The sequence below is a fragment of the Gracilinanus agilis genome, chromosome 1, assembly GCF_016433145.1.
Source record: "Gracilinanus agilis isolate LMUSP501 chromosome 1, AgileGrace, whole genome shotgun sequence".
Classification (NCBI taxonomy): Eukaryota; Metazoa; Chordata; class Mammalia; order Didelphimorphia; family Didelphidae; genus Gracilinanus; species Gracilinanus agilis.
The window spans coordinates 719,352,447-719,365,209 of NC_058130.1; the positions used below are offsets into that span (position 1 = coordinate 719,352,447).

At 46.9% G+C, this 12,763-nt stretch overlaps 1 protein-coding gene across 1 annotated transcript in view; it reads right to left on the minus strand.

Moving 5' to 3' along the window:
• Positions 1 to 1,503: 1,503 nt before the first annotated feature.
• Positions 1,504 to 12,763, minus strand: part of NFIC (nuclear factor I C) — a 220,706-nt gene continuing 209,446 nt past the window's right edge. The window contains exon 13 of the mRNA XM_044671380.1: positions 1,504 to 1,913. Coding sequence (XP_044527315.1) covers positions 1,896 to 1,913 — 18 coding nt within the window. The 3' untranslated portion in view covers positions 1,504 to 1,895. The remainder of the gene's footprint in view (positions 1,914 to 12,763) is intronic.

The window sequence follows — 12,763 nt, forward strand, 5'->3', positions numbered from 1 at the left end:
CAGCAACACCCTGGAGGGGGTGGTTCTGAGGAGTTGGCAGGAAGGGAGGTGCCTTGGGTGAGCATGGAGGGCAAAGGGCCACCCAGATCTTGGCTCTGGGCCATCCATGATCACTCGAAGTGAGTTAGGGGTGTGGGAGGGCAGTAGCTGAGGGCAGCGATCCAGGATTCAGGCACTTAAATCGCGCACACTCCACAGCCCAGTTAGATGGGGTGGGGAAAGGGGTTGGGATTTTTGTCAGAGAGGGTGGGACCTCTTATTGCCATCCCCACCCCCTAACCTCTCCACTCTGGGGGGGGCCTCTGTCAACACCCTTAAGAGTAGGACTAAAGCCTTGGCAGCAGTGGGTGGGTGAAGGGCATGTTTTCCGGTGGCTTTTCCTTCTTCCTGTCCTCCAAAAGTGCATCTTTTGCAGCACGAACATCATCGTCCCCAGGGCATTAGGCTTTGGGGCACAGGTTTTGGTGGGCCACCTCCTTCTGCAGTCCTGTCAGTTGTCAGGTCCTGGGCTCTGGGGCACCAAGATATGGGAGGAGTGGGACTGATTGCATAGAGACCTTTTCTCCCAAATGGGGTAGGCATGAAGAAAGAATGAGTCCCAGTCAGATAAAAATACAGAAGAAAGGAGAATGGTCCAGCATCAAGCATTAGGCCAAATCAGATACCTCCATATATGGTGGATGTAGGAGATAGCATTTTTCCAATGAGTCCCCTGGGGCAAAAGAATTTGGTTGAGGCTCCTTTTTTTTTTAGCTTGGACCATGCTGAATCCTCTCACCAAGGAACCCTGTGCCACCAGGCCCTGCCCATTCTGTGCCACTCCAACCAAACTTATGACACTGTCTCTTTGAGAGCCACTTTCTCCCTTGCCACCGTTGCCACCCTTATAATGTCTGGAACCACCAGGAGACCCTACTGTGCCCATCTCCGCTCCTCACCCCTTCCATAGCACACGAAGAACATTAGTCCCAGTGGATATGTCTGCCACTGGTGACAGGTATTCTGATCTCCAGGGGGCTTGGGAAGGTGGGATGTTGCTGCCTGACCTCCTTGGCAAATAGCAAGCATCACAGGCACCAGCCTCTTTGGAATGCTGCCATCCAGCCCCAGAATGGAGGTTCAGGGGAAGGGGATATCAGCTGATTTGACTGCAGTCGGGGAGGAACAGAATGCACCCAGTACAGTTCCTTTTCCTCATGATGCCCCTCTGTAGTGGGCCTTAAGGACACGCTCACCTCTCTCTGGTTAAGGAGTCTGGACAGTGGGTCTGGGAGCTAACCCAAAGCACGGATTTCTTTTTATCTGCTCATCCCTAGGCAAAGGGATGGCCGCTGGTGCCAATGGGAACTGCTCTCAGCCTGCCCAATGCCAACAGGAGCAAGCAGCCATCTGTCCTGGGTGCAGGCATGGGTGCAGGGGTAAGGGTGGGGGGACAGGCTGGGCATCCGGTCCTTTCTTCAGTCGTGGCAGGCGTAAAGGAGATGAATAAATTAGAAAGACACCGTTTTGCATAGGCTGCCCCCCGGGGCCCTACGTCTGGGCAGTGCCCGTTGGACGCAAGGGGCCTGTCCCTTGGCCGGGGTGTCTGTCGCTGGGGGACGGGGCGACGATGTTCCTGACTGCCAGGCGTGGAACCTCACTCGCTCTTCGGAGAGAGTCTCTGACTTTTCTGTCTTACCTCTTGTTTTCTTCTTGGTTTTTTGTTTGTCTCTTTTTGTTGTGTTTTTGTTTGTTTTTGTTTTTTTTTTTGTCGGGTTGGATGTTGGCGGGGGGTGGCTGGGAGGACGTCCTCACTCGCACTAGCTCTCCACCAAAAACATGGGCCGGGGGGCTGCCTTTCTCCCCCCGGGATAGCCCCGAGACACAGGAGAAGGGACATGTAGGGAGAACTTTGCTTATCCCAGATACCAGGACTGGAGGAGAGAGAGAAAAAAAGAGAGAATGAAGTAAGGCTGTCTGGAGAGTAACTGATGATGTTCCTTAATTCCCACTCCTTCATCTTTTCCTCCTTTCTCCCCATACCTGTTCACCTGCCATCTCCCTCCCCAACTCCCGATGGTTCTACATTCACGTTTTAAACCATTCACTTTCCACTTTTAGCCCCAATCCTGTCAATAATTCACTGTGTGACCTTGGGTAAGTCATTTCTTTCTGTGCCTAAGTTTATCATCTATAAAATAAGTAGTTGTTCTATGAGATGACCTCTGATACTCCTTTCAGTTCTAACATTTGGTTTTCTAAAGTCACTTCCAGTTAAGATAGATAGTTTATGTTCTAAAGGACCATTTATTTGCCTTGGACATCCTATGGATCTGTGGAAGATCTACTAAGTAGCTAGTCAGCACTGGGGATTGGGGGACCAAAAGGAGGTAAGGTGACTGGACAGTGGCAAGAAAGCTGGACAATTATGAAGGGTCGTGATGAGGCGCTGCAAGAATGAAGTTCCAACTTTGCCTCTGGGGAAGACTCCATAAGTCAGTCTAGTCTCTTCCCTTGGCCCTCCAATTTACCCAACTCATAGTCTGGTTTAGGGCATGATTTGCTTTGTTTTTCTGGGCCTGAACTTTGGAGGACACAAAGGAGATAGTAGAAAGAAGGTAAACCCTTAGAGCTCCCCTCCCCAATAGTTGAGTGGCTGTGCAATTCTGACTTCTGTAAGACTATGATTTCTTAGGACAGCCCCCAAGGCTGGCCAATGCATGAAGAACAACCCACAAAACCAAGAAAAATCCAAAATGGTTCTTAGTCCTACTGCTTCTGAAGTAACAAGGGTGTCAGAATGTGGAAGAGGGAGCTAAGAATTCTCCACTCTTCACATGTGTTCACCCCAGATATCTAATCCATCACCAAAGTCTTGTTTCTACCTTCGTGACAGCTCTCTCATCCAGCCCCTTCTCTCCAGTCCCAAAAGAACCACCCTGGACCAGACCTTTACTGCTTCTTACATTCTATTACAACAGCCTTCTAATTTGTCTTTCTGCCGCAAGTCTCCCTCCACTCTGCACAAAGATGCCAAAGTGCATTTCCTAAAGTACAATTTTGACCATGTCATCTTCCCTGCTCCATAAACTCCAGTGGCTCCCCATTACTTCTAGGACCTAACAAAGTCCACTGGCATTTAAAAGTCTTTACAACCTGACCCCTTTCTCCCTTTCTAGTCTTCTTTATTTTACCATCTTCCATCTGCTCTAAAATCTGGTAAGACAAGCCCACTTGCTAGTCCTTCCACAAAACAATTCATATCCCATCACAGTTCCCCATATCTGGAATGCTCTTCACCATTGCCTTTTATCATCGTAGACTTCATTTAGGACTCAGCTCAAATACTGTGGTAGGTAAGAAGTCTTTCCTAACCACCCTTCCTCCTTGGATCCCTAGTCCTTTACCTTGGAAGGTTCCTTTTGATGTTTTTGCCTTTCTCTGTATCCTTAGCACTTGGTGCAGTGCCATTACAATAGTAAGTGCTTAATAAATGCTCGTTAATTATCTACGAACATAAATGTAACTGATGTTAATCTAAATATGAGCTCCTAATCTGGTGATCCATGAGAGAACATAACACTGGAGGAAAAGTGCCGCATCAGTCTTGACATTCTCACTACAAATGAAACCCATCTGCAAAGGGAAGTTGCAGCAAACTCATAAGTTCTCTTTGGAGAAGCAAAAAGAGAATTGACGAAGTTTGTCTTATCACGTCTATGAGGTCAACATGAAACATAATATAATGGCACACACGGTCACTTTCCTCTATTGTGGTGCTCATGATCAGCAATGACCAAGTAGCCATAATGAAGAAAATGGCAGTCTATGTGGCCACATTTGTTGTAGAAGGTAAGGAAATACAGAAATTCTAGGACAAACTTGATAAACATCTCCAAATTAAAACATGAATTTTAACGCTTGGTAACCATAATGAGAACTGCAACTAGGTGTCACAATGGATAGAGTTCAGGGCCTAGAGGCAGGAAAACCTCCTGAATTCAAACAGGCCTCAGATACTTCCTGGGCAAGTCACTTAACCCTGTTTGCCTCAGTTTCCTCATCTGTAAAATGAGCTGGAGAAAGAAATTGCTCTAGTATCTTTACTAAGAAAACCTCAAATGGGGTCATGAAGAGTGAGACAGGACTGAAAATGACTGAACAGTAAGTAACAAATGCAATGAGAAAGTGAGCATACGGAACAGTTTGGAAAACATGGTTCAGAGGTAAGAAATGAGAGATGCCAAAGGATTGTATAAGAGCCTGATGCCTATGTGTCATAAATACTCTCTTTAATTAGAATTGAGAGGTACTAATCAGGGTACATATGAATATTTGAATAATATCATAACAAATGAAATTGATTGCATTTTCACTGGCTACCAGTCTGGGAAGTAATTTCCAAACTGGTTGTCTACATTCAGCCATACCACTGACTCATTAATCAGAATTATAATTAATAGCAAAATAGATAAATAAGAATGAAAACAATGGTAGGCAATTTAAACAACTCTTATCTGACTTATTTAAACAAAGTATTGACAACAGAAAATGGAAAATGGATAAAAGAAAGGCATTAACATAGACTACTACCATTTCTTAAGGAAACATAATCAACATAGATCAATCACTACAACAAGGAGACCAAAAGAGCCTGGAAACTGTCTCAATCGGCAAACACTTGCCAAGTGTTTAACCCTGAGCCTGATCTCCTTGCCAAATGGAGGGATATGGCAGCCAAAGAGGAAGGGAATAAGCATATATTGTTCCTACTTTGTGCCAGGCACTTTACAAAATATTATCTCATTTGATCCTTCCAACAACCCTTGGATATAGGGCTGTTATTATCCTGATTTTACAGCTGAAGAAACTGAGACAGACAGAGGTCAAATGATTTGCTTTAGGGTCACATGGCTAATATCTGAGGCCATATTTGAACTCAAGTCCACTTGACTGGGGCTCAGCACTCTGATCCATTGTGCCACCTAGTGGTCCATAACACTGACAATGGCATTGTTTGGCTGAGTACAAACTCACTTGCAAGATTTTAAAGAAGAGAATGATTGATTATGAGCAGCAGCATCTCATAAAAGTGGGAAATGGAGGGGGAAACGTATAAAGAAAGCTAAGTAAGAGTTTTTGTCCAACTAGTATCTGAGGAGTTTAAGGATGAAGTTAGAGAGAGAACAAAGACAAGACAATTCAGAGATCTGTGAAGATTTTTATAAGAAGTTTGTTTTCGCTATTTTTTCACCATGGTGTTATCACATTTGAATTCTAACCTCTTAGTCCTTGGTACACTATGTATGGATACATGAGTGGCATTAAAGACAACAGAACTAGAAAGAAGAGCTGGATTAGTCCAAGTTTACACAAAAGTGGTCCATAGTGGAGACGATCTAATCTCAATAACACCGTGGCATCAATTCTTGAGGGAGAGATAAAACTGAAGAATTGGGGGGGGGGGAGAGGGGGGAAGGGGAAGCATCTCACACTTGATAGTTACCAGAAATAGATGACCAACTAGGTGTGAATAGCTAAGACCAACAAGCCATTTTCTTATTTATACAAAATTAAGAGAATAGTCTATATACATATTGCAGGAATCCCCGATTTGAGTATAGGAAGGAAACAGGCAAATAATATACAGCACAGCATATTCTATCTTTACAGTCATACATCTGACTGATTCTAAAATAGCATTTGATTTGATGGAGCAAAATGTTGCCTTTAAGGCTCTCCTCTGAAAAAGTATCTCCCATGTATTTGTCAAGAATCATGGTCTTCAAAAGAAGTAACAATAATAATCATTAGCATTTATCTGGTGCTTTAAGAGACACTAACTGCTGCACATATGCCATCTCAGTTTATCCTTACAAGAACTCTGTGATGTAGGTACTATTATTCTCATTTCACAGATGAAACTGAGAAAAATTAAGTGACTCACCCAGTGTTAAATGGCTAGTAAATGTCCAAGGGGATGCCATCAGATAAGTGAATAACTGGAAAAGGACAGCGACAAGGTGTATCGGATTGTCTGCATGCTCCACTAGTACCCCTGAAAGGTGAGGAGATTGAAAAGAGGGCCCCCAGCATGCTAGGTGGATGCCCTGTGGGAGATGTTATGGAAAGGCACAGACAGAAGAGAAGGAGTTGGATGGCTTCTAAGCTGTGCCTCAGGCACTCATCTCAATGGGATCCCAGATCACAGTGCGAGGGTTCTTCTTAATTGTGGAAGCATGGGCATCCCCGTGGATAAACTCTTTGGGTGGACTAAATCCAAGAACCCTAGTGGCACAGTTGGACCCAGAACATAAAATAGAAAATGCAGAGAATGTTCCAGTTTGAAGAGAACTTTAGAAATTGTTTTGTTCAACTCTCTCATTTTATATATGGGGAAACTGAGGTCCACAGAGGTGAAGGGGCAGCCCCAGATCAGGACTTTCCCTATATTTCATACTGCCTTTGGTGTCTAAGGTGTCTGTTAGCTCTGAGCCTCTCAGATGTGAGGAAAACAGGCAATATTGATAGGTGCCCACTTCGCACCTGCACTTGCACCCATACCCACACCCACACCCTATAAGAATTCCTCCTACTTGTGTGATGCTTTAACTTTTCTAAAGAGCTTCTTCTGGTAAGTAATGATAGTAGCTAGCATTTATGTAGTGCTTTAAGATTCATACCAATATTATCTCATTCGCTCCTCACAACCACCGTGGGAAGTAGGTGCTACCATTATTCCCCTTTTTATAGACGGGGAACTTGAGGCAGACAAAGCTTAAGTGACTTGCCCAGGGTCACACGGCTAGTAAATGTCTGAGGCAAGAATTGAACCCGGGTCTTCCCGACTATAGGACAGGTGCCAGGATCTCCATTTTACGGATGGAGACAGAGACCAAGGGAGGGGAACTGCAGCAATGAGGTTCTAGGTCTCCTGAACTGCATTCCACCATAGGTGCTTTGACACAGCCCACTACACTTCCAAACCCTATATTATCCTGATACATTTGATCCTCAGGATTGGGGGGGGGGGGGGAGGGAGGACACGTGATTTCATTGGCACAGGGAACTCCACATGGGGAGAATCTCCCCGTGCAGATGGCACCCAGCCTCCGGGTTTCCGAGGTGGGTAAATAAGGCTGAGTCTTCCTGAGCACAAATAACAATCAGAGCTGACGTGGTGTATTTTGGTTTCAAAGTTTCCTAAGCACAAAGCGTTACACTCTAGCAACACACTGTATCCTAGGGGGACACGGTATTATCCTGACAGACTCGGGGCGGAACATTGCCTCCCCAGCTCTGATATGGGCTGTCAGAAAGTACAGGGCATCACCAAGATGTCAGCCCGTTAGCGCAATTCCGGGACAGTGGATTGTCCTATGAGTGGATCAGCACAAAGCCTGGCACCTTCCGCTGCGCAGAGCTCAGGCATTCTAGGATCCCGACAAGCCCCTCCCTCCCTCCCTGTCCGCAGCCACCCCGGGGCCAGATCGGGATCCAGAGCTAGGCTGGAGCTGTCCTGACAGCTGGCCACCAGAGATGCCTGGATAGGACTCGCTTGGTGGTTTGGCCAGCCTCGGGGTTCCACCGGTCCCCAACTTCCTGCCCTGCTCCGGGGATTGTTCCGCCCCTGGGGTTCCCAGTGGGAGACAGAACAGGTTGGGGGAGGGAGGAGGGAGCCCGGGCAGAGTGGGGGAGTGGGGCCTGCGGGCTGGACTCGATTTCTTTAAAAGGAACGTCCTGCCTCCCCCCAACCCCTGGCCCAGGCCTCACGGTGGGATCCAAGGCAGCCATCCGGGAAAGCCGGGGCGACCAATCAGGACGGCTGGAGAAACAAGCCTGCCTCCGAGTCCCGCCCCTCAGTTTGTTGCTAGAGTGAGGGTTGGGGCTGTGGGGAGCCGGGAGCCTCCAAGCCCAGTTCCCAGTTATAACAGGGGGTGGACCCCCTGAGTCAGCTGGGGAACAGAAATTCGAGCCCTCTGCTCAGCTCCTACACCCCCCTCCACTCCCCCAGAGCAATCTTGCTCCCTCCAACCAGCCTTTACCTAGAAAATCAGCTCAGCCATTGATCCTCCCGCACTATTGTTCCCTGAGCCGGTTCTCCGGCCCCTCCCCCACCTCAAGTTCAAGTTCATCTTGCCATTACCTCATGTCTGGTTTCCGTTGGCAACCAGACAGGCTTTAGGTGTGACCCTCCCTCCTCTGGTGAGCAGCTCCCTAGCCTTTGATGCCTGGTCCTCTTCCTTCCTTCCTTCCTTTTCTCTGGTTCCTGCTCTTTCTCTCTCTTCCCGGGTTCTCTGGGGCAGGTGTCCCTCCCCACGCAGCACCCCCTTCCCCGGTCACTAATCCCGAGGGCTCTCCCTTCTCTCTCTCAACACCCCCCAGGGGAGCGCGGGGGTCTCGTGGCTTCCCTCCAAAGGGCTCAGCCCAGAGCTGATTCCTGCGGCTGAGGCGGTGTGTGGGGCACAATGAAGGGGCCGGGGGAACACGGAAAGCTGGCTTTTATTAAGTTTGTGGAGCGCTTTCCAAATTTCTGCTTTGGTCCTCACAACAAGCCAGAGAGGTGGGTGGCGCAGGTATTATTAACCTGTTGTTATTAACAGAGAAGGAAACCGAGGGTCCATCAGAGCCTAAGACCAGCTGTGTCAGAGACTGGGAAGAGAAGTCTTCCCCATACCCTACACTGGCTTCCTCATTCTAGTCTCAGCTCTGCTAGTGACTCACTGTGTGACCTTGGACAAGTCAGGTCTCATTTCTGCACCTGTGACATGAAGGGGGTAGGCAGGATGATTTCTAGGGGCCCTTCCGGCGCTGACATTTACCATTTCAAGGTCCTTTTCAGAGCTGCCATTTTGTAGACTTAGTACTTCAGGCAAGTGAGACAAAAGGCCCTAAACCCAGGCTGGAGGGAAGGCAGGATGGGTACTGGCCATCCCAGGGGCACCTGCCCTGTTTGGTCCTGTATCAAGGGAAGGAGCAGCAGTGCCCTCTATCCCTCCTATGGCCCAAAGGACAGGTTCTTAGGGCTTCCCAGGAATCTCCCAGGCCTGAGAAGGCAGGGCCTATTCCCACTGTCACTAGCACACAGAGGGCCCAGCACTGTTTCTGGAAGCTCCTTTTCTTCCCAAGGCTTCTCCTCACTACTTCAGCACACACTCTTCTCCAAATTCCTCACTGTGTCAGACACTTTAGTACCTAATTATTATTCGGTTTCCTTTTGTTTTATAATTGTTTCATGTGTGCGGGTTTAGATTTCAAACTCCCAAGGGCCGAGACAGTGTCTCCTTCCTGGTTCTACTTCCCCAGGGCTGAGTGCTTAGTCAATATTTGTTGACTGAGACCATGAAAGCATCTGCACAGCAAGCTCTTTTTCTCCTTCAATCATTTGAGTGAAATCAATTGTGGGGAAGGGGGCAGTTCCCCCAGCTAGTGACAGGAAGGTCCTGAGGACCTGCCACCCAAGGCACGGCACCTTCCTTCCAGAAGGTTAGCTGAAATGGCCTTAGAATGAGATTTTAGGACAAAAAATTTCAGCGCTGGAAAAGGCCTTGGGATATAGAATATCAAAGCTGGAGGGAGCCCTGGGACATGGAATGTTATAAATATGAGAGATTATCATTATAATCTCAGGCTTCGATCATTGGGTGATACTGATTATAAAGAAAATGTCATCCCTGTAACTTCTTTCACCTCTATTCTATTACAGACTATATTTTGTTTCTGTTAGGGACCTACCTCTCTGAAGACTATTATTTGCTTTTTGTGATTATCGGCAATCCCTAGAATCCTCATGGGAAAGAAAGGTTTGGAAAATAACACAGCCATTCTAATGACCAAAAAAACAAAGCTGGGATTTCACAATCTATATGGAATTTAGCCAGCAGGGCAGTTCATTATCCATCGTTATGTGTCTGTCTGCACAGGATCTTTCCCTGGTCTGAAATACACTCCCTTTCCCACAACTACCTCTTAGAATTCTTAGTTTCCTTCAAGCTTTGGCTCAGGTGCCACCTCCTACAAGAAGCCTGTCCAAATCCCCCCAATTGTTGGTTCTCTCTCCTCAGGTTAACTTCTATTTACTTTTTTTGTGTATATGTTGTGTTCTGCCCTTTCCTTTCCCCAGCCCAGTATAACGCAAGTTCCTTAAGGGCAAAGACTGTTTTCAATTTTGTCTTTGTATTTCCTGACACAGTATCTTGAACGTAGTAGGTGCCTAATAAATGTTCATTTAATTGAATTGAAAGTTAAAGCTTCAGGATGGAAAATGGTAGAATCAGAATGGACCTTAGGACATTGAACATCAGATATCAGGAGACCCTTAAAACACAGAAGACTGAATGTCAGAGCTGGAAGGAGCCTATGTGATCATTTTAATCAAACCTTAATTTTACAGATGGAAAAACTGCCACCAAGACATGGGAAGTGACTTGCCAAAGATGAGCAATGAGCAAAAGAGCCAAGACTAGAAACAGTTCTGAGCCCAGGTTCCATCCATTACATCATAGTGCCTTGTGAAAGCTCAGTTTCCCCTTTAGGATCTGGTTTCCTTTGGAGATCTATCTATTTGGTGGAGAGGATGACAGGAATGGATGGGACAGTTTAATTTACTCTGACATCCCTTATACCAGTGATGGGCAAACTTTTTAAAGAGGGGGCCAAAGGAAAGGAAATGCTCATCTGTCAGTCTGTTTCTAAGGCAGCTCTTTTGAAGTTCCATTGTATTGTATCCTACTCATTGTATTCGTCAGATTAGGAATAATGTCGCTGCCGCCGCCACCACCACCACCACCACCACCACCACCACCACCACCACCACCACCACCGATAGAACATTTCAGGGGGCCGCATCTGGCCTGAGGGCTGTAGTTTGCCCATCACTGCCTTATACCATTGGAATGTCTCTGGGTTCCACATCCTGCTATGTTCTATTCCCAGCCCACTCTGCACTGCTCACTCTAAGAAAGCCTGGGCCCCTGAACCCTCAAGGATTTAGTGGGCTACAACCTGAATTCTCAAGGATTCATGGTGGGACCATAACCCCCTAGGAGAAGGGACCCAAAACACTGTAAGGATTTATAGGTCTGAGGACATCCATGAGGGGAAACTAGGCTACATGGTTACCCTCACCAGTGGAAAAGCTAAAAAGACCCTGGCCAGATGCCTGGGTTGACCAAGAAAGTGTTAACTTGGGCTAGGTAGGAACTGTTCTCCTTTTCCTCTTTTTATTAGTTTTGGTTTCTAAAACAATTAGGACTTTTCCAGCCTCTGGCTGTAAAGGGCAGGAAGCTGGGTGCCTGAAGTCCCAGGAGACAGCGAGGCAGCCCACAACCTCATCCAAGAGGAGTCCAGTCAGTGGTGAGGAAAGACACAGTAAATACAATTACACAGACACACATATAGACAGACACTTTCCACCCCCTTCTCTCCCCGCCCCCCCATATAGGCCCAGACCTGCACACTGAGGCACACCCATATGCTCACAAACACACATATACTCAGGTATCATCCATCCTTAAAAGAAAACCAAAGCAAATGAAAAACCCTTCATTTGACCCAATCACCTTCTTCAAAGTGTTGTTGGGAGGCCTAATGTTTCTACTTCCAAAATATCTCTCTTCTGCGATTGCCATCACCCTGGTAGTACTAGCCTTATCTGGGCTATTTAAGTAGCCTGTTACTTGGTGTCCCCTGCCTCAAGTATCTCCCCTTTCCAGTTCATCCTCCACTCAGCTGTCAAAGAGATCTCCCTAAAGCCCAAGTCTGATGACCAAGGCTCTCTCCTGCGCTCAATAAACTCCAGTGCTTCCTTATCATCTCTATGATGATATATAAAATCCTCTCTTTGGGGCTTTTAAAGATAATCTGGCACCTTCCTACTTTTCCAATCTTTTTTTTTTAGATTGAGTCTTCCTATCTTGCCCGGGCTGGAAGCAGTTACAGACCCAATTTCATTGCCAACTGGCAGGAGAATTTTCAACTTCTTGGTTTCTTCTTGCCCCTCTTTAGACAGTCTAGTGGCTCCCTGTTCCTGGGACTCATCAAACTGATGGGATGTGGTTCAGCTTTATCCCTACTCAGAATTCCCGAACTCAAGGGAGGCACTAGCCTCTCAGCCTTCCAGAGGCAGGGTGACATGTGTGTACCACCATGCCAGCCCCCTTCCCTCCCTACACTTTTCTCTCTTCCATGTACTCTGTGATCCAGCCATACTGGGCCTTCCCCCTCTTCCTCAAACAGGACACTGCTTTCTTTCTACTTGTCTGACCGCTCTTTCTCAGTCTCCTTTGCTGGATTATCATCCCTTGGATAGTGGATACCCAAGGCTCTGTTCTGGCCCCTTTTTGCTCTCTACAATCACTCTCTGGATGACCATCTGCTCTCATGGGTTCACTAATCTTCTCTGTGCAGATGATTCCCACCACTAAAGACCTCTGGCTAGTTTTTCTTCTGACTGCTTTTCTAGGCACTCAGGTATAAATTCTTGATTATTCACACTCCTTGACTCCTCCATCTCCATTCTTTTCTGTCATTGACACCACTACCATCCCAGTCCAAGTCCTCATCACCTTTCATCTGGACCACTGCAGGCTCCCTGACTAAAATTTCTCCCTTCTCCAGGCCATCCCTACAAACTGATATTCCTAAAACAAAGGTCTCACTGTTACTTCCCTGCTTAATAAATTCCAATGGCTCCCTATTACCCAAGAAAAAAATACAAACTCCTCTAGTTGCCATTTAAAACCCTTCCCATCCTGCTGCCAGGCTACTTTTCCAGGCTTATTAT